Here is a 19,744-nt window from a genome sequence, read left to right on the forward strand (position 1 = left end):
AGACTATACGGTGTTCCTAGCCTCGACACTTTGATGAGGACACTTTCTGCTGGTGGTGTGCCTCGTGATTATTTCAATGAAAAAAATGTGCCTTGGCTCAACAAAGGTTGAAAAACACTGCTTTAAGGTGATTCAACCATCGTTTCTGTCACGGCTTTGATTAGCTGCCGTTAGGATTAGCATACTATAGAGTTCGGGAATGTGATGTCATATCGCTAAGCATCGTGGGATTAGCACCAGTAATAAACTAATGGAGATTTTAAAAGTTAAAATACTGTTATTATTCACTTTAAAACACTTGGACACCACAGTGTGCTAGATGTATTTACCAGCAGTGACTCAGCAGCTAATGGAGCTGTTCCACGGCTTTTTTCTCCACTTTTTATACTGCTTTTAGCTAATGTTAGTCAATGGAAATGTATGCTAACAGCTGCAAAGATGGCGGATCTCCATGGTAACTGTGCAATTTCCCGAACTCTATTGCTAGCCACAGCATGTTGCGCACCAATCAAAAATACAATTGCAGAGGTTAAAACTAACTTGGCATTTAAATTCTCCATTCTCCTTCAAAATGACATACAGCATGTCCATATTGACTGAGGTTTAGTGAAACTTGTAGCTAACCAGTTTTCATAGCGATGTTTCTCCGCTCCCCTGAGGCCTAGGAAGTCATTGTAAAGCCTTGACTTAGCTCTTTCAGGTGAGCTAACTATCACTTTTGGTCCTGGAGATATCGACTTTTATCGGCACTAGATGGGCCGATAGCCGATATTGTAAAAAAAAAACCTCAAATATCAGTCCGATATATCAGTGGACCTCTAATGCAGAATACAAGATTTATTAAAGTTATCATGATTTTGATGTCACGATTCTAGGGCTTTAGCTTCAAATTGCCTCCAAGAGCTAAACTGTATTTTCCAAAGGTTCACGCCCTACAGTGTTTGGGTAAATCCCACTATCAGTCACACAGAGCATGACGAAGGCTGGGCAGTAGGTGAAGTGCCTATTACCGCAATTCCTTTTTTTAGTTTTTTCCAACAACTTGTTTTTTCCAACAAGACGGCAAACGCCATTGACCGCACCGAGCCAACGACCGTGAAGTCATTTCTCAAAAACCCACACACAATTCTCCAAACTACTCTCCTCACTGGGCACATTTCCACTCTTTGAACTCATTTCGTTTGGCAGAGCCCAAATCTAAAAGCTTCTTGAATAAGCATCAAAACAGCGATAAAAATGTGACAAAAAAAAGCTATTAAAATTGTATGTGATGAAAATGCAACAAAAAACAGATGAGTGATGATTAAAAAAAAAGTGACGGCAGCAGTGCGAGGCTAACATGTATTGAAATCACTTTTCTTTAGCAATATAAAAACTATCAAAGCCTGTTTCCACAAATAAATATCAGCCACCCTGGAGGTCATAATCACAAGCTTTAAAGTGACAATTATGAGACTAAAACACAAAATTACGACTTTAAAATTCATACATACATAAAAGATGTCATTTCGGGTTTAACAATCTGCATTTTGTGTTTACATAACAGTCAAAACTTAAAGGATGCAAGTTGGCTATTTTATACTCACTGCTGCCACCTCAGGTCATACTTGTAACTACACTTTTTGAGTGACAGTGCAGGATTTTAGAGGCAGTTTTGGTGAATATGTCTGGGCTCATTCTACACCTTAGGACAGGGGCAGGCAAGTTTTCTCGGTGGAGGGGCCGATTTTCTTTATTGTAAATAGACTGAGGGCCGAAGCCGCTGATTATTAGCCCAACGTGAAGCACAACACTGAAAAAATTACCATCTTAAATGAGATAAATGACATAAAATTGCTTGAATTAAAGTTCTCTATGTTGATTTTGAGTCTGTTTGAACTTATCCAAGATACAAATGCTAGCGCCAATGGATGGAATAACTACGACTAGAGGTTTTATCTCGTCTAAGACCAAATCTACTCAAACCTTAGATTTCATCTGTTAATTCAAGTAGATTTATGTCATTTCTTCCATAAAACGATTATTCTTTTTCCAGTGCACTTCTTTCAAACGCCAGTGTTGTGCATAATATATGACCTCATTGGGTGTATTGAGTATATTTCTACCTTTTTTTCTCCCATTTAACTCTAATAATGTTAAAAGTACTCTCTGATTTGTGTAATAATGTTTCTCAAAATCATCTTGAGGGCCAGAGGTGCTGTGCTGGAGGGCCGGATTTGGCCTGACGTTGCCTACCCCTGCCTTAGGACATGGCTGGAACATGTAGGGGGAGGAAAATACTTACTTTTAACATTTTTAAACTCTGTATAGTCCCTTTAATGTACAAAACTCAAAACTGACACAAAGCCGTAATTATGCCTTTATGCTGGGCTTTTCAGTTTTAAGTATTAAGCCATTTGCTGTTATGTTTGACAATAAAAAGGTCAAGTTTTTGCAAGAAAGTGCAGTGCTTTGTCAATTTGGTCCTGCAGAAAAAAGTTTGTAGTGTTTAGACAAATCCGTGCAATGGGATAGAATCAGTCAATTTCGGAAAAAAATGCAGATAGAAAAGATCATCACGAGCCCGGCTACAACTACGACTAAACCAGGACTAAAGCCTGTGTTTATTTACAAACTGCTCGGGGGAAATTGGTCAAAACTTTGCTGCCCATTGCTTTTAGAGTCAAAAGAAAAAGCACCAAAGGCTCCGAGGTGTTGAGCGCCTGTAGCAGTTCAAGGGAAGTCCACTCTCTTATGAACCCCACAGGCCACAGGCGGTCGCTAATTGCCCTCACGCAGTCTAGGACAACTCCTAAGGCTACTGTAAGTGCCTTCAAAGAGGCCGTTGGCGTCGGCCATGATTGAACTAGGCTTTAATGTATTCCTCACCCTAGACGCACGTCAAAACGCAGACACTATTCATTTGGCACACTTCTATCAAAGGGCAACGGACGCTAATTGAACATGGCAAGGGACAAATACAGTATGTGTGATGCAATGGGAACTCTCATCTTGTAGCGTCCTTAATGGGGGTTGGATCAGAAACCAAGAATAATGCACAATTTAAAGCAGTGCTAAGTAACGTGTTTACCTTAATAAATCCGTTTCGTAGTCCCTGTGGGGGTAATACAAGTGTTTATGGGATGATTGGAGGGTCCTTCATCTCCCCCTGGTGTCTCCGGCCAGAAAACCATGTTTGCAACTTGAAGCTAACTGCGGGCTAACGTCACTTTAAACAGTATTTACAGCCAAGTTTGAGTGAAAAAAAATATTTCCATTGTATAATTAGATGCACAATATCCCTCTGTCCCTTCGCCTTTCCTGTCCTAGTAACTTGCTACTACACCTGCAGTTGCGCCTATGGCCTCTAGGGGGAAGAGTTACTTAGTACCGCTTTAAACAGATTAATGTGAAAGCAGTTTATACGCTGATATATAAGGTACCCGTCATAGAAAGCGAAAGTGAATATTTGAGGTATCACTGAGATTTTACAAGGTTCTAGGTTCTAATTATTTCAACTGGATTAAGATGTTTCGGTAGTATTTCAATAACAACAAATCCACAGAACTCTGAACCAACTTCTTTTCCCGTTCATGAACTGTTTATATGACATTTTTTAGATTACTGTCTCCTTTTTCCAGTCAAATTTAAAGTGCACTCGTAAATGGTCAATGGACTCAACTTATATAGCGCCTTTATCAAATTGATCAGGCCTAAAGGGCTTTACAGTGAGGAAACCCATTCACACTCTCATTCACACACCAATGTACGCAGAAACTGGAGGCATAGGGTGAAGTGTCTTGCCCAAGGACACAACGACAGGGTGAATTTGCGGGATCTTGTGGTCGAAAACCATATGTGCTGCCACTCCTGGTGGAACAGTGAATTTGGAATAGTTTTTTTTTTTTTTCCGTAGTGGCCTAGTTGACCTATCTGTCAACAGTCATCCGATTTATGCCAAGGCCTGCTATGCAAGCACAGCCGCATTTGTTGCTGTAAAAAGGTTAGCCATCTTTATGATAATACTCATAACAACAGCACTGATCCAGGCTTACCTTCTTAAGGATAACGCACAGCAACATCTACTAATTCTGAAGCTTCTCGTATCCCCTGCCCTCACTGCTCCCTGTGTGTAGTTTAAAGCGCATGTCGAAAATGCAGCTCAGAGCAGACTTATCTTACTACATTGCATGCCTCTGGGCTGTATTTCTACTCCTTCGCATCAAACATGCTACAGCCTTGGCCCACATATAAAAAAAAACAAAAACAAAAAGCGCTGATTTGTGTTTTTCCCTGTGGAAAAATAGGTCAGTGTCTGGCTCGATCTCACAATCTACAGCTTGTAAGTCGGATCCTCTTCTCATACAGCTAAACAAGCCATAAATATGTTCCTATTAATGCGATGGACTGACTCGCGCTCGGATGTGAGAGGAGAGGAAGATTCTGTTTGTGATCGGGGCAAATTCATTCAAAGATTTAGCTGCAGCGCCTATGCTTTCACGGTGTTGTAATGAAGCTGCATCTTGTGTGTGTGAGCGCAGTCCAATAGGGCTCACCCCTCCCGCAACCGAGCCACAGTATGAAAAGGTTCGGATGTGCACGTGTGAGTGTACCCCAAGAACTTCTAAAATGCCTCACTATTCTGCAACCAATCTCAAAAGCACATAATATCAACAATCTTATAATAGAACAACATTTAGCACCTCTTCAAACAACCGAGTCTGAGAGAATAACCTAAGGCATCCCTTTCCTCCTTTTTGCATGCTCAAGTGCCCATTAGCGGGAAATGATTGGCGAGAGAAAGGGATTGATTTTACCCCCTATTAGCTCATTCAGACACGATTGTCATTTACAATCTCTCCCTGCAGCCATCTTCCTATTTTCTCCTCCATCACCGCCTCCCTGTCATATCACTGGTCTGTCATTTCGAATCAGCTCGTCGCATGAGCTTCTATTATTTGTTCCATTGCATTATGTTTGAGTCACTTTAATTTGACCTACATGCAGACAAGGGTGCCCATTCTCCCCACTCCTGTTTTTAAACGCAATATTCATTATCTATACGAGGGCCTGATGACACTAAGTTGGAAAGTCTTTTACACAATTGCATATTATGGGTTGCAATGTGCATTGGAGCATGGCTTAAGCAATATAACTAAAAGGAAGTGATAGATAACAGGGTTTATACAGTTTGCAGAATGTCAAATTGAATGCTTTTTAATGGCTTTCAAATGCATGGACGCCAATATTTCTAATACCAAAAACCACAAATCTATACCGTTGGAATTTGTTAAGTTTTGTATCCATTTCAGTAAACAAAAGAGTGATACTGTAGATATTTAAATGCAAATTGGACACAACAGCATAAACTAACTAAACATAAACTGACCGAAAATTGACACAAAATGTCAGCAAATTCGGCGACCCAATCTGGATTATTTATGTGGTGCATGGATGTGTCTGGTAAAGTTCAGCAAAAATCCGCCACACTCCAATGCAGGGGTCCTCAAACTACGGCCTGCGGGCCAAATCCAGCCCACGAGGTGATTTATTCCAGCCCCCGACTTGTAGAGCACAAATCCCTGAGTATGTAAAAAAAAAAAAGTAAGTATCTAGCCCATTCCTGTGCGGAGTTAGTTTAGTTAGTTAGTTTAACTAAAAAACAAGTTTACTCATTCCAGCCACTAGGGGACAATTTGAATTAAAAAAAAATAATTCCACAGGTGTCCAGCAGAGGGCACTTACATAAGAGATCAGAATATAAACACATTATAGCCACGTGGTGAAAAATGAAGCTTACGCCACAGAGTGTGGAGAGAATGAACAATGACTACAGTACTTTGAGAAACTTGTGACACAGACTTGTAAAGCACAAGTGTAAGAAGTTATTACTTTGTATTTTCAAATAAAACATCATTATGTAATGTGACCAAACAAATGGAAATTAAAACAAAGTGTGAAGACTTAATTACTATTTTTGCAAACCACTACAGTGAAACAAATATGTGCTTGAATCAAGTGTTGATCTTGTGGATATAGTCGTGGGGGCGACTGTGCCAGGAGAGTAATCTCTACTTCACAAAGAGGCATTTTGGTCTCAGTCTTGCAATCCTATGTAATAGCTGACCCGGTCCGGCCCCCCATCACAGTCAGGAACAATAATGTGGCCCCCAGAGAAAAAAGTCTGAGGACCCCTGCTCCAATGCACCTTGAATCAAAAATACACTTCAAGAGTTCCCATTCGAGACAAAGTATGTGTTTTCATTTCGGCAAATGCTCATTGGTCTCGGCTTAAACACATGCTTGAAAAAAAATGAAAAAAATGAAACCAAAATCACACTTGCTTGTACAAAAACACAAAACACAATTAAAATGTCTTGTTTTTGTGGGTTCCTCTATCTGAAATCTACTCTACTGGCCCAGTACACACCCAACTTGGATTGAATATTTCACTAGTCTAAAGTCTTAAGTTTGATTCTTTTATTTATTTTTATTATTTGCAATAAATATCCGCCCTCCCTTCACCAACTCGGTCACACTTACACCAGCCGATGAAGAGGAACACCCACTTCCTGAGCTTGTCTGTGGAATAAGTCATCACAATGGCGGTGTGCAGGTAGCAGCCCTCCACAAACATCCAGAAGAAGTTGGTCACCACAAAGTAGTTGTAAATGGTGGTGATGAGTCGACACCAGGGCTGCAGGAGAAGCAGGGAAAAAAGGAAAGTCAGCTTGATTTTTCGAGAGAATGGAGGCGTTTTTATGCTTCAATCAAGAGTATCAATCAAATAGCACTTACACTTTCGCTATCAACACCATCACATAGAAATGTTTCCATATAAACTGTTTCGATTCGATGCGTGAACCCTTGTCTTTTCTTGTCTCGTTACCAGAAAGTCATCGCACACCCTTTTAAATTCTAGCCCGCTCTACATCGTACCAAGCTCCCAATCATTTAGCAATAAAGTTTGTCGGAAAAATCGCCGAAATTTGAGATGACTCCTCTTAAAGCTGCTCGATTATTGAAAAAAATAATAATCACGATTATTTTTGTCATAACTGAAATCACGATTATTCAAACGAATATTTGTTGCCTTTAAAAAAAAGTCTTTATTTTATTTATATATTTATGCTGAATATTTTCTGTTTTCTGAACAGTCATAAAAGCACAAATGATTTCAAGTTTGCCTCGATTGAGGAGAGGTCTCTGTTTCACACCTGCCCCCTGCTGGCCAGCCCTCACACCTGCACAAGCAAACTGAGCAGCGCGGCCTGATGACATCATCACACAGAGCTGTTTGTTTTTATGTCAGGCAAAAGCATGAGCCATGGCCCGTGGAATGCAAAGGGAAAATAATCCCAGCGCCATGAAATAATGCAAGTCTGCTTTGCAAAAAATGAAAAAATAAATTTAATCTAAAAAAAATCGGGGAAAAAAATAAATAGATTATGCTAATTTTGTAATCGTTTAGAGTAATAATCGAAATCGTAATCGAATTTTGATTAATTGCACAGCCCTAACTCCTCTAGGAACATCATCAAAACCATCAAAACAACCCAAAAGCAGCTTCCCCTTAATCCCATCATCCCATTACCTCGTTGCTCTCGTGGATGTTGTGGTCAATGAGCTGTAGTAGGAACCACATAATATTTCTCAGAATGAAGGTGGCGATGAGGTTCCAGTGAATGATGTTCCGGAGACATCTTATGCTCCTATGAATGAAAACAAGACAAAAGTAAGCACGAAATCATGAAAAAACGAACTACCCATGTTGCCTGGCACTCCTGCTGTCAGAAAGTGCGAAAATGTAAATAAGTGATGTCTTTTGAGTTCTTTGCAAAACAACTGCACACATCTTGATCACATTATTTCACATTTTCTTGGTTAGAGAACGCTACATTCAAAGTTTCCTGTGGCTTGGTTTCCGGTTCGAGATGATTTGAATATCTGCCTCTGTTCCTCCCCTTCAAAACAAACCTCCGCTGCCTCTCACTTGCTCCGTGGTTGTAGCTACTGTCGGACATCGGTGCTAGCGCGGTATCCAAATAGTCGGCGGAATCTCAAATTGATGTTTTTGGTCGATGGTCTGCTGCTTCTTCAGATTACTAAAAGATTTACAAATGACTCGAATGTTGTTGAACACTGTTGGAAAAAATATAAATGAAAAAATATAAATGTCCTCTCTTTCATGGACCGATAAGAAGCTATTAACCAAGTTGTTGCTTTCCAATCGATCTGTCTTCTTCTCAAAAGCAAATCGCCCACCACCTACCAGTGTTAATTTTGTCGACTAAAATATCTAGTCTTAATTTTAGTCAAAGTGATATTGTTGACGACTAAAGTTGGACTAAAACTAAATTAAAAGTTTCTCATGAGACTAAAACTATGACTAAAATGTCCAGATATTTTAGTAGACTAAAATAAGACTAAATAAAAATGAAAAGGAGAGACTAAAATCAGCCAAACTTCTATTGACAGTCTGAAAAAGCCTCATATCATTTAAATTCACTGCCAAAGGATCAGCTCTGAGCTTTGTTCATGTGGAAGAAGCTCCATTAAGTCGAGGACCTTGATTAAATATGATTATAATGAATATTATGAATGCAAAGTCCACTAAATTAGTCTTAAATTTAGTCGACTTGACATGCAATTTTAGTCGACTAAAACTAGACTAAAATTGAAGGTTTTTTTGACTAAATCTCGACTAAAATTAAATTACATTTTAGTCAAAAGACTAAGACTAAAACTAAAATAAAATATGTTGTCAAAATTAACACTGCCACCTACTGATGTCATCGGGTGGTACGTTTGAAAGGACACCAGCTGCCGCTTTCATTTTTAACCCTTCTTTTCTGTGCCAGTTGTAAGATAAAATACATTTGGCCATTTTCCACACAAAAGCAACATTTTCAGTAAATAATGTCAAGAAATAGACATGGTTCAGCACTTTTGAACCTGAAACCGTGACAACCTCCATTAATACAACCTGTACGCGTTACCGTTTGGAAATATGGTATACAATTGCACATATACCGTCAGCGTGTCAGCCTTACTAAGTAGTATAAAGTGCAGTGATGCATAAGACGTGTACATTATGGCACATATCTCAGGGCAAAAATACGGTCCGGGAGTGGAATTACAGAGTCTGTCCAGTCATGTATAACTGCCTTATCAAACACAAATAGCTACAGGCTGTTAGTTTAAGAAAGGGAAGAAAAATGGAATTGCTTCTGTGTGTATTATGGAGCTGAACAATGTGGGGGATAATAGCCGTGGCAATTTGTCTGGAAAATACGGCGAATGTAGTTATTTTAAAAATCAGTGTTCACATAACACTTGGCGAGGTGACTGTACTGTTAGTCGCTCCTTTGGCCTGCAATTTTGGCTCACTGTCCCCTACACTGCATTCCAAATTATTATGCAAATGACATTTTTCTCTGATTTTCTAAATTGTCAACTCAAATGAGAGTCAGCATAATTTTCAAGTCTTTACCTGGTAGAGGATCATTTAAATGTGGTGGAAAAAATGTCCTAGTGATAACAGTATTGTTTTCAAAAATAAATATAGTAAAAACCTCAAAATCCACTGTTCCAAATTGTTATGCAACTCATCGTTTCAATACATTTTAAAGCCTGTAATTAACTGAAAATGATCATTTGTTGTATTTGTAGCATTAGGAGGTCATATTTACTGAAATCAAAAGCTATTTCAATCAAAAAAATATTAACAGGTCAAGTTATATTTTACCAAAGGAGCCCTTCTGTGATAGCAGCTTCAAAATTCTTAAATCCATTAAAATTGTGAGTTTTTGGAGAGTTTCTGCTTGGATTTCTTTGCAGGATGTTAGAATAACCTCCCAGAGCTGCTGTTTGGATGAAAACTGCCTCCCACCCTCATAGAAGTGTTTTTTGTTGAGGCTCCAAAGGTTCTCAATAGGGTTGAAGTCAGGGAAGGAGGGGGTCCACATCATGAGTTTCTCTCCTTTTATGCCCATAGCAGCCAGTGATGCAGAGGTTTTCTTTACAGCAGGACATGATGCGTTGTCATACATGAAGAGGATTTTGTTAGGGAAAACACGGCTCTTCTTTTTGTAGCATAGAAGACAGTGGTCAGTCAGAAACTCCACATATTTTTCAAAGGTCATTTTCACACCTTCAGGGAGCCTAAAAGGGCCTAAAGGGGCCGACCAGCTCTCTCACCATGACTCTGGCCCAAAACATGACTCCGCCACCTCTTTACTGATGTCACAGCCTTGTTGGGACATTGTGGCCATTCACCAACCATCCACTACTCCATTGATTTGACCATCCAGGGCTACACGGCCTCATCAGTGAACAAGACCTCATGTATTTCTGAGCCACTGCAGCAGTTTCTGTTCATCAGCATTCAATTAACCGTTTAGGGGAGGCCCGGATAGAAGGTTTATGCACAGCTGCAGCCTCTGGAGGGTTCTACACCTTGATGTTCGGGAGACTCCAGAGGCACCAGCAGCTTCAAATACCTGTATGCTGCTTTGTAGCATCTGTTCTCATAATCTGATGTATTTGTCTGGCAGAAACCGTCCATATTGTGCCATTATTGTGCTCTGAATCATCCACAAATCTCTTATCAGTACGATGATTACACTTAATCTTTCATGAAATATCGAAGGTTTTCATACCTAGACCAAGGCATTCAACTATTTCACGCTTTTCATCAGCAGAAAGACCCTTTTTCTTTCCCATATTGTTTGAAAATGATGATCTGCATAATAAAGTGGAACACCCTTTTCAGCAGTTTTTCCCTTAACTGGGCTTAACCTGAACACTAATTATCCCAGGTCTCTGAGATTAATGTCAGTGATTCATAGGGCCCCAAGACACGATACCATCCATGAGTTTCATTATTATTGTTTTTTTTTTTTTACCTTTTTGACACAAAAATCCAATTTGCATAATAATTTGGAACGCAGTGTATTTGCCCCTTTTTTAATCGTAAGATACATCAATGTACTATTACTCCTTGGCACATTATCCTGTTCTTTGATGGCACATCTTCCTGAATATTTGCACACCATAGTTGTCATAATGCCCGATTATAAAAGTATTATTTAACTAACTGTTCTGATTTGGGGTCGCTGCCGTTGATCAGGTCGAGGTTTAGCAACACTGAACATCACGAACAACCATTTTTATTCCATCAATGGATTTCTTCTTCCCTGCTGGCACGGGCATATTCCAAGATGACGATGCCAGGATTCATTGTGCTCATCGTGTGAAAGAGTGGTTCAGGGAGTGTGAGACATCATTTTCACACATGGATGGGCCGCCGCAGAGTCCTGGGGCCTCATTTATAAAGCTCACGTACGGACAAAAGGAGGCCAAAACCTTCCGTACGAACTGTTCTGCGCCAAAGGTGGTATTTATAGAAATCAAACTGAACGTGAAACATTACGCCCCGCCACACTAGGTTTGTACCTGTCGTACGCAGTCTGCACTTTTCAGAAACGCTGCACAGACGCGAGGAGAGGCGAGGGGAAGCAGCGAGGGGAGGTCACATTGAGGAAATGAAGTTTTGTGCACATTTTAAACCGCTGAGCTTTCTTCTTTATTTAATCATCACCTTATTCTTCAGAACTGATTGGCAGATTGGCCAATGGTGCCCTGTGCTCTTCACGGATGAGAGCAGGTTCACCCTGAGCACATGTGACAGACGTGACAGAGTCTGGAGACGCCCTGGAGAACGTTCTGCTGATGCAACATCATCCAGCATGACCGGTTTGGTGGCGGGTCAGTGATGGTCTGGGGAGGCATTTCATTGGAGGGCCGCACAGCCCTCCATGTGCGAGCCAGAGGTTCCCTGACTGGCATTGGGGACCGGGATGAGATCCTCAGACCTATTGTAAGACCATATGCTGGTGCTGTGGGCCCTGGGTTCCTTCTGATGCCTGATAATGCCAGGCCACATGTGGCAAGAGTGTGTCAGCAGGTCCTGCATGATGAAGGTATTGATGTTCTGGACTGGCCTGCCCGTTCCCCAGACTTAAATCCAATAGAGCACATCTGGGACATCATGTCTCGGTCCATCCATCAACGCCACGTCGCACCACAGACTGTCCGGGAGCTGACTGATGCTCTAATCCAGGTCTGGGAGGAGATCCCTCAGGAGGACATCCGTGGTCTCATCAGGAGCTGCCCAGGCGTTGTAGGAAGTGCATTCAGGCATGTGGAGGCCACACACACGACTGAGGATGATACAGACTCGTTTGGAGGAATTTCTACAGAATTTGGATCAACCAGTGACCTGATTTGTCACTTTGATTTTGACTATAATTTTGGATCCAGACCTCCAGGGGCTGAGAATTTGATTTCCATTCATCATTCTTATGTTATTTTGTTCTCATCACATTGCCCTACACTATGAATAAAGTTAAATATAAATAAAATTTTCATCCGAAAAATCGAATTGATTGACATCTAGGATGTGTTTTTTGAGTGTGCCCTAAGTTTTTGTGAGCAGTGTATAAGATCTTTTGACATGGCGACTTTTTTGGTTGGGTTAGGCCACTCTCTTAGCCTATTCCATTCAATTTCATACTACTGCTGATAATACTCACAATTTGAAATACTTCCTGTTTTACTGCAGCAAATGAATGGAAATGCAATGTATAATGTATATTGTATTTTCTGTCACAATACATTATATTATTTTAAATCATGTTACAAAAACAAGGATATAACTTCATTCATGAGAAATAAACAAGACGCATCTTGGCTCCATGAGAGTTGGAGATAAACATAAGGTAATTAAACTTGGATGCATTTGGACCGGATTAGATTGTTTACTTCCTGATTAAGGCTTCAAGCTACACATAAAAAAAAAAAACAACAACAGAGAAGGAGCTTTTTAAGGGCAGTAAATGTTAGTTATTATTTCTCATAAATCTCCCAGTAAAATATTATCCTTCCTTGTTTTGCATGTAGGAGCAGTGCAAAGGCTAGGATTAGATTTATGTTTGTGTTTCAAATTGCGGTGAAGTGCTTTTCAACAGTAACTACCATCTGTTTTTATGTGCTGAACTTTCAAGCTCCCAATTTCCCGAAGATTGCTCTGTCTGCATTGGACAAAACAGCCCCATAAAGTTTCTTTAGCAGATAAACACACCTCCTGCGTCTGCCAGTGCAATTTTTTACTAACGGCTGCCCCTTTCATTTCATGACGGACATATTTTCTCCTAAATCATAGGAGTTTGAATGGCAAAGGCTATTGGCGAAATCATTCCCTTAAAATTACGAGCTACAACATCAATGCCCCAGACTGTAAACTGCGCAGTAAACACACGACTAAATGGTTTGCAATTCATAAACGTCTTGAGCGCAGAAATAGGTCCTCTATTGTTGTTTAAGAGCGGAGAATGTTCTGCTTCTCAACGTAAGTGGCGAATTATGTTAGAGCCAAGTTCTATTATCCAGCTTTATTTTCTCGTTAAAGCCACACTGAGTAAACAGAAGAAGAAAAAATGAGGTTGCTCACTTTACCAAATCAGATGTGACTTGTTGGTGTTTGCGAAAGTAAATGAGGATCATGCCCCAGTGTTGGGAAAGTGTTCACCTTCAAAAGTAAATAGTTAGGTTTTCTAGTTAGCGCACAAATTGAGGCAAACAACAGCTCACATTAGTAATAGCAAGAATAATAGCTTTATTCATTAATTTACACTGGCAAACTAAAGCAACGGTCCACAATCAGGGGCGGACTGGGACTAAAGAACGGCCCTGGACTCTGGACCAGCCTGGCCCAACACTGCAACACTCCCACAAAGTCATATTTAACCCTTAACCGAGTGCATTTTCTCCAGTTCGGCTTTACCCAAGTCTAAAAGCTTCTCGACCCGAAGAGCAACAGTGTAATGCCTGATTTGAAAGCTAAGACCTACAAAAGTGATTGAAACTTTTTTGTCACGTTGTCGCCACATTTTTGTCATGTTTTTTCGTTGCTTTTCGTCACTTTTTTGTTGTGTATTAGTGGCTTTTTTTGTTGCTTTTTCCATTGCTTTGTTGTGTTTTCGTCTCTTTTTGTCACGTTTTTTTTTGTCACTTTTTTCTTGCCTTTCTGGCCCATTTTTGTTCCGTTTTCATCCTCATTTTCGTCGCTATTTTGATTCTTTTCTTTTAAGCTTTTAGATTTAGGTAAAGCTCTGTTAAGGCAAGGGATAAGAGGAGAAAATGGAGAGGCCAGACCGGTGGCCCGAGAGCCAGTGGCCCTTCTGTGCTCTTCCAGAATGGACATATGGCCAGTCCGCCCCTGTCCACAATGAGAGGAATTAACATTATTAAAAAGAAGGAATACAGACAATAGTTACATTGGTCTCCCAAAGAATTTAACTTCCATCAAAGTATTTTATAACCTAATTGATTTTTAGGAGATCCTGGTTTAAGCCTTTTGTGGGGCTTGTGATATGCGACGTCTGTAAGGAGAAGGGGTTTTGAGTACTGATTTGAAGGTTGGTAGTGAGTAATGGGCTGTGGGAGTGAGTTCCAGAGGGTGAGGGGCGGCGATGGCGAAGGCTCGGTCCCCCAAGGTCCGGCGGTTAGTGCGGGTGACGGGAGTGAGGCGGTTGGAGTCGGCTGAGCGGAGTCGGCGGGTGGGTTGGTGTTGTTGCAGGAGCTCGGTGAGGGAGGGCGGGGCCAGGTTATGGAGGGATTTGTAGGTGAGGAGGAGGAGCTTGTACTGAATGCGATATTGAACCGGGAGCCAGAGGAGCTGCTGGAGGACGGGGGTGATGTGTTCTCTGGACCGGGTGTGGGTGAGGAGGCAGGGCAGCAGAGTTCTGGATGTATTGCAGTTTTTGGAAATGAGTGGTGGGAAGTCCGTAGAGCAGGCTATTGCAATAGTCGAGTCTGGAAGTGATGAATGCGTGGATGAGGATTTCAGCTGTACTGGGTAAGGGAGGGGCAGAGGCGGGCGATGTTGCGGAGGTGGAAGAAGGATGTTTGATGTTGTTGATGTGTGTTTGGTGTGAAAGGGTGGAGTCCATTATGATGAGTCCAAGATCTTATCAACGTGGCCGTTCAGACTGAATACTTTTAAGAAAAAAGGTGCGATTTGGGTCTTCCTAAAGAAGCCAGAGTTGCACGGATGAAGTAGGTGATGTTGTGCGTGTACTTGCCTTAAGCACAAGAAGAGCACGAAGGCCACCACGAGCGCCCCCACCGAGATGCAGTGGCCCAGGTAGTTGATGATGAGCGCGATCTTGTAGTGCATGGGGTACTTCCTCTGCAAAAACAAATAAGTCAGCTGGATTGCAGTCTTTATACATAAGTGGATTATATTCTTTACTTATAGATTATTCAGCTTTTAATGTGTACAGTATGATGTGTGTAACCCATTCCGTTATTGACATGGGGGGGCAGAAGTCTAGTGCTATAGGAACAGGCCACCGTTTTTCCATACTGAGATACTGTATGTTCTTACCTGAGCTTAGACGAGTTGATGCGTACCTGTCTGGTCTTTGCACGTGCACTCAGTCACGCAAATAGAGCAAAGATGTAGTTAGCATTTAGCCTCTCCCAGCATATTCCTATGGCTCCAAAGTTATGAAGTTATGATACGGTTACTTGAGTGTTTTTTAGCACTTCGACGTCCGTGCAGTAAAGTGAAGATATTACTGCACGGTATATATAGTGCCCCTTTTTATCTGCTTAGAAAATCGGCATGTGTAATTTTGTGTAACTATGCATGGATCGCGTAACTACTCACGCAAACGTATTTAAATAGGGAAAAGATGGAAGAGCTTGGTCGCTTCTAACTTCGCCCCCGTTTGGGTCCATAGGAATATGCTGGGAGAGGCTAAATGCTAACAACATCTTTGGTCTTTTTGCGTGACTGAGCGCATGCACAAGGACCAGACAGGTACACATCAACTCGTCTAAACTCAGGCAAGAACATATCTCAGTATGGAAAAACAATGGCCTGTTCCTTTAAGCAATTGTGACGAGTGTGCGTTAGCAACTGTGAGTGAAGTTAAATGTGTGTAACCCATTCCGTTTTTAACACGGTGGGGAAGCAATCTAGTACGATTCATGAGCAATATGATATGTTAGCAACTGTGATCAGTGGCTAACACATCATAGCGGGAGTAAACTTGACTTACTTTACAGTGAGTAAAGTTAAATGTGTGTAACCCATTCCGTTGTTTACATAGGGGGGACAGCATTCTGGTATTATACATAAGCAACATGATGCGTCAGCAACTGTGATCAGACTGTGTTAAAGAGACTAGATGCAAGTTGGTCATTTTATGCTCACTACTGCCACCTCAGGCCTTACGCGTAACTGCAGTCTCTATATTAAGCTCGTGCGTGACGGCACTTTGACCTAAACAGGATTTTAGAGGCAGTTGTGGTGAACAGGTCTGAGCTCATTCTACACATTAGGACATGGCTGGAACATGTTGGGCAGGGGCGTCTAAAGTGCGGCCCAAATGTGGCCCTCAGACCAATTTTTGGTGGCCCTCGGGCTGCTTGCTGAATCGGTTCACATCATCAGAGATGGTCCTTTTTATTTACTATGTAATAATTCTACACAATTCTAACCTAACAACTAGCATTTTATTGAGAGACAGAGCTGGCATTAAGGTTTTAAGCATAAATAAAGGCATGAGGCACAATTGAAACCTCTGCTACTCGAAGGTTTCGTGGCCCTTTACCCCGTGTACGCCAAAAAAGTTTGGACACCCCTGATGTAGGGGGATGAAAATGCTTAGTTTTAACATTTTTTAAACTCTGTATAGTCCCTTTAAGTATAATGTGTGTAACCCATTCCGTTGTTGACGTGGGGGGCAAATCTGTCATTTACTTCACACTTAAAGCAGTACTAAGTAACGTGTTTACCTTAATAAATCCTTTTCGTAGTCTCTGTGGGGGTAATACAAGTGTTTATGGGATGATTGGAGGGTCTTTCATCTCCCCCTGGTGTCTCTGACCAGAAAACCATGTTTGCAACTTGACTGCCACCGGACCGGAGCCACCAATACACACTAATGGAATCATGAAGAAGAAGCTAACATGCTAACGGGCAAAGCTAACTGCGGGCTAACATCACTTTAAACAGTATTTACAGCCAAGTTTGAGAGAAAAAAAAAATTCTATTATATAATTGGATGCACAGTAACCCTCTCTCCCCTCGCCTTTCCTGTCGGCGTAGTATTTACTCTCCAAGACAATTAATAAGTTAAATAATCGTAACTTGCTACTACACCTGCAGTTGCGCTTATGGCCTCTAGGGGGAAGAGTTACTTAGTACTGCTTTAACTTCAGTGTTCTCAAGCGTTATGTGAGCTCTTTTGGAAAGGAAAACTGACACACTTCCCATGCTGAGGTTATAATTGTCCAAGAACTAGAACAAGACCTACATCGATGCTTAATGAGAAGACGCTCAATGAGGTAACAAGGCCAAGCCCACTTCTGTGTGATTACAATGGACCTATCTGCTCAACAGATGTTTGTGCTTTTACCACGCTATAACATTATTCCCTCTGTTGTTTAGTGTAACCACTTTGCTTTAAGTGCATACACCCCGCTGAGACAGAACAGTCTAAAACAACTGAGCAAAGCATAAAAGAGGACCTTTAATCACATTCATGAACACCTTAAATCTGAAAATGTCATTCTGTCGCTACACATCACGTCGTCAGTGTAATTTAGCATTTAGCAGTGTCTGAATCAGTATGTTGCTTGTGAAGGCGAAGGTGCGGATGTGCGGAGAGCACTCACCTTCTCCTCCAGGATGGGTTCACAATTGGAGTAATTGCTCTTGAGCGCCCATGTTCCATTATCCATGCATTCCCTGTACGCGCTCCCTGCAGGCACACAATGCAAAGAGACAAATGTAAAAAATAAAAAAAAATAAAAAGAATTACATCATCAATCAGCAGCAGGAAGGACATGGAGAGCAGCAGAGGTTAGTGGTCAGGTTAAATTACACTGACATTTGTAATAAGCACTCACAAAATACTAGTTGGCCCAAAAGAAAAAAAGGTCAGACGCTCTAATATTCAGTCGGACCATCTTTAGCTTTGATTACGGCACGCACATTGTGTCAGAAAAAAAAAGAGGGGGGGGGAATGTGAGAGAGCAAGACTGTGAAATCCAGCAAAAACGAGAAACTGTGAAAAAAAAACAAAGGTCACTGATGTGAAACTGAATTAGGGCTGGAACGATATCGGATGAAAAAAATAAAAAATAAACACATAAACCTCGGCCTGTTGGAAATACCAAAAGCTTTAGCGAAGAACAACAACACAATAGCATCTGCACGCTGTCACAAAGTGAACCTTAATGCATTAACTAGGACTATTATGATAAGTTCATCTTTTGTCATAAAAGTACTGAAAGCATTAATACATTTGACATTGTGGCAAAAAGTATTGCGATGCATAGAAATTTGATTTTTTTTCTTATGCTCATAGTGAAGACAATTGAATAAAAGACATGATCAGGACAGTAATGGTGAAGGTGGACATACTTGGCGGACGTGGATATTTAACATGTAAGAGTATAAGCATGTGTTTGGAGCCCTGGTGAAGAGAAGGATTAATACTGAATGTGAAAAAGGCTGCGGCACAAAGGAGTTGAAGGGAAAGGATGCATATTTTGTTTTAGAAAACGTGCAAAAAAATGAAAAAGGGTTTTAAATTACTGAAACTTGAATAGACTTTTATACTTTACAGATTCACACACGGTGGAGCAACCAAATGTTTTGCTCAAGAGATGTGTTGCTTCAAATACACTTAAAGGGGGGGTGTTATGCAAAATCGACTTTTTCAAGCTTTACATCATGTTATTATGTCATTCCCTCATTAAAAACATGCCTGAAGTGTTGCCTTGGCACGTTCACGTATTTTTGAGTAATCTGTAAAAACTCTGATGGCGGCCATTTTAGTGATAGCTTTGCCTGAGTCCTCCTAGGAACGCCCCCACCTCCTGGAGACGCCTCCGAGCTTTCGTCACCAGCCGAGTAACCAACCACTGCTCCTCAGCAGAGCCCCCTCCCCACTGATGCCACAGACAGCGTGTGGAGGGGGCGTGTCGGAAAGGGTCAGAGGTTCTTAAAGAGACAGAGGCCTATTTCAAGACATTCACTACAGCCATTTTGAAAGAGCAATTTTATACAAGGCAGTTATTCTAATTTACTGCATTTACAGACCAACAGAAGGTTTGGTCATCATTGTAGTGTGATATAGACTGGTGCTATGTGATTGAAAGAAGCATAATACCCCCTCTTTAAAGGAACAGGCCACCGTTTTTCCATAATGAGATATGTTATTACCTGAGCTTAGACGAGTTGATGTGTACCTGTCTGGTCTTTGTGTGTACCCTCAGTCACGCAAATGACCAAAGATGCTGTTAGCATTTGGCCACTCCTAATGTATTCCTATGGCTCCAAACGGGGTGAAGTTAGAAGCTACCAAGCTCTTCCACGGGCACGAACAAAGACCATCGTCTAAGCTCAGGTAAGAACAAAAACGGTAGCCTGTTCCTTTAATATCCAGTTCAATATCTGTTTTCTTTTTACTGTTATTGGACATAAAATACTTACATTTGTTTACTCTTCAAATTAAAATTTCTTCACTTTTAAGTATTATAACTTGAATTAATCTCGCACCGCCGGCTTAGAGCGCCGCGCCCCCCCCTGAGGGTCCTGACCCGTGCACTACGCCCTCGGGGGGCACTTTCATCAGATTTCTGTATCAAAGATGGAACAGTCTGCTCCCATCAGCAGACTAAT

General features: G+C 41.2%; 1 protein-coding gene across 1 annotated transcript in view; it reads right to left on the bottom strand.

The window, feature by feature from the left end:
- Positions 1-19,744, bottom strand: part of LOC306972524 (corticotropin-releasing factor receptor 2) — a gene marked incomplete at its 3' end in the record, with an annotated part of 155,604 nt that overhangs the window by 29,930 nt on the left and 105,930 nt on the right. The window contains exons 3-6 of the mRNA XM_079569186.1: positions 17,731-17,816; positions 15,126-15,232; positions 7,574-7,691; positions 6,523-6,676 (exon numbers count right to left, since the gene is read on the bottom strand). Coding sequence (XP_079425312.1) covers positions 6,523-6,676; positions 7,574-7,691; positions 15,126-15,232; positions 17,731-17,816 — 465 coding nt within the window. The remainder of the gene's footprint in view (positions 1-6,522; positions 6,677-7,573; positions 7,692-15,125; positions 15,233-17,730; positions 17,817-19,744) is intronic.

The sequence above is a fragment of the Gobius niger genome (assembly GCF_951799975.1).
Source record: "Gobius niger genome assembly, chromosome: 13".
NCBI classification, from domain to species: domain Eukaryota; kingdom Metazoa; phylum Chordata; class Actinopteri; order Gobiiformes; family Gobiidae; genus Gobius; species Gobius niger.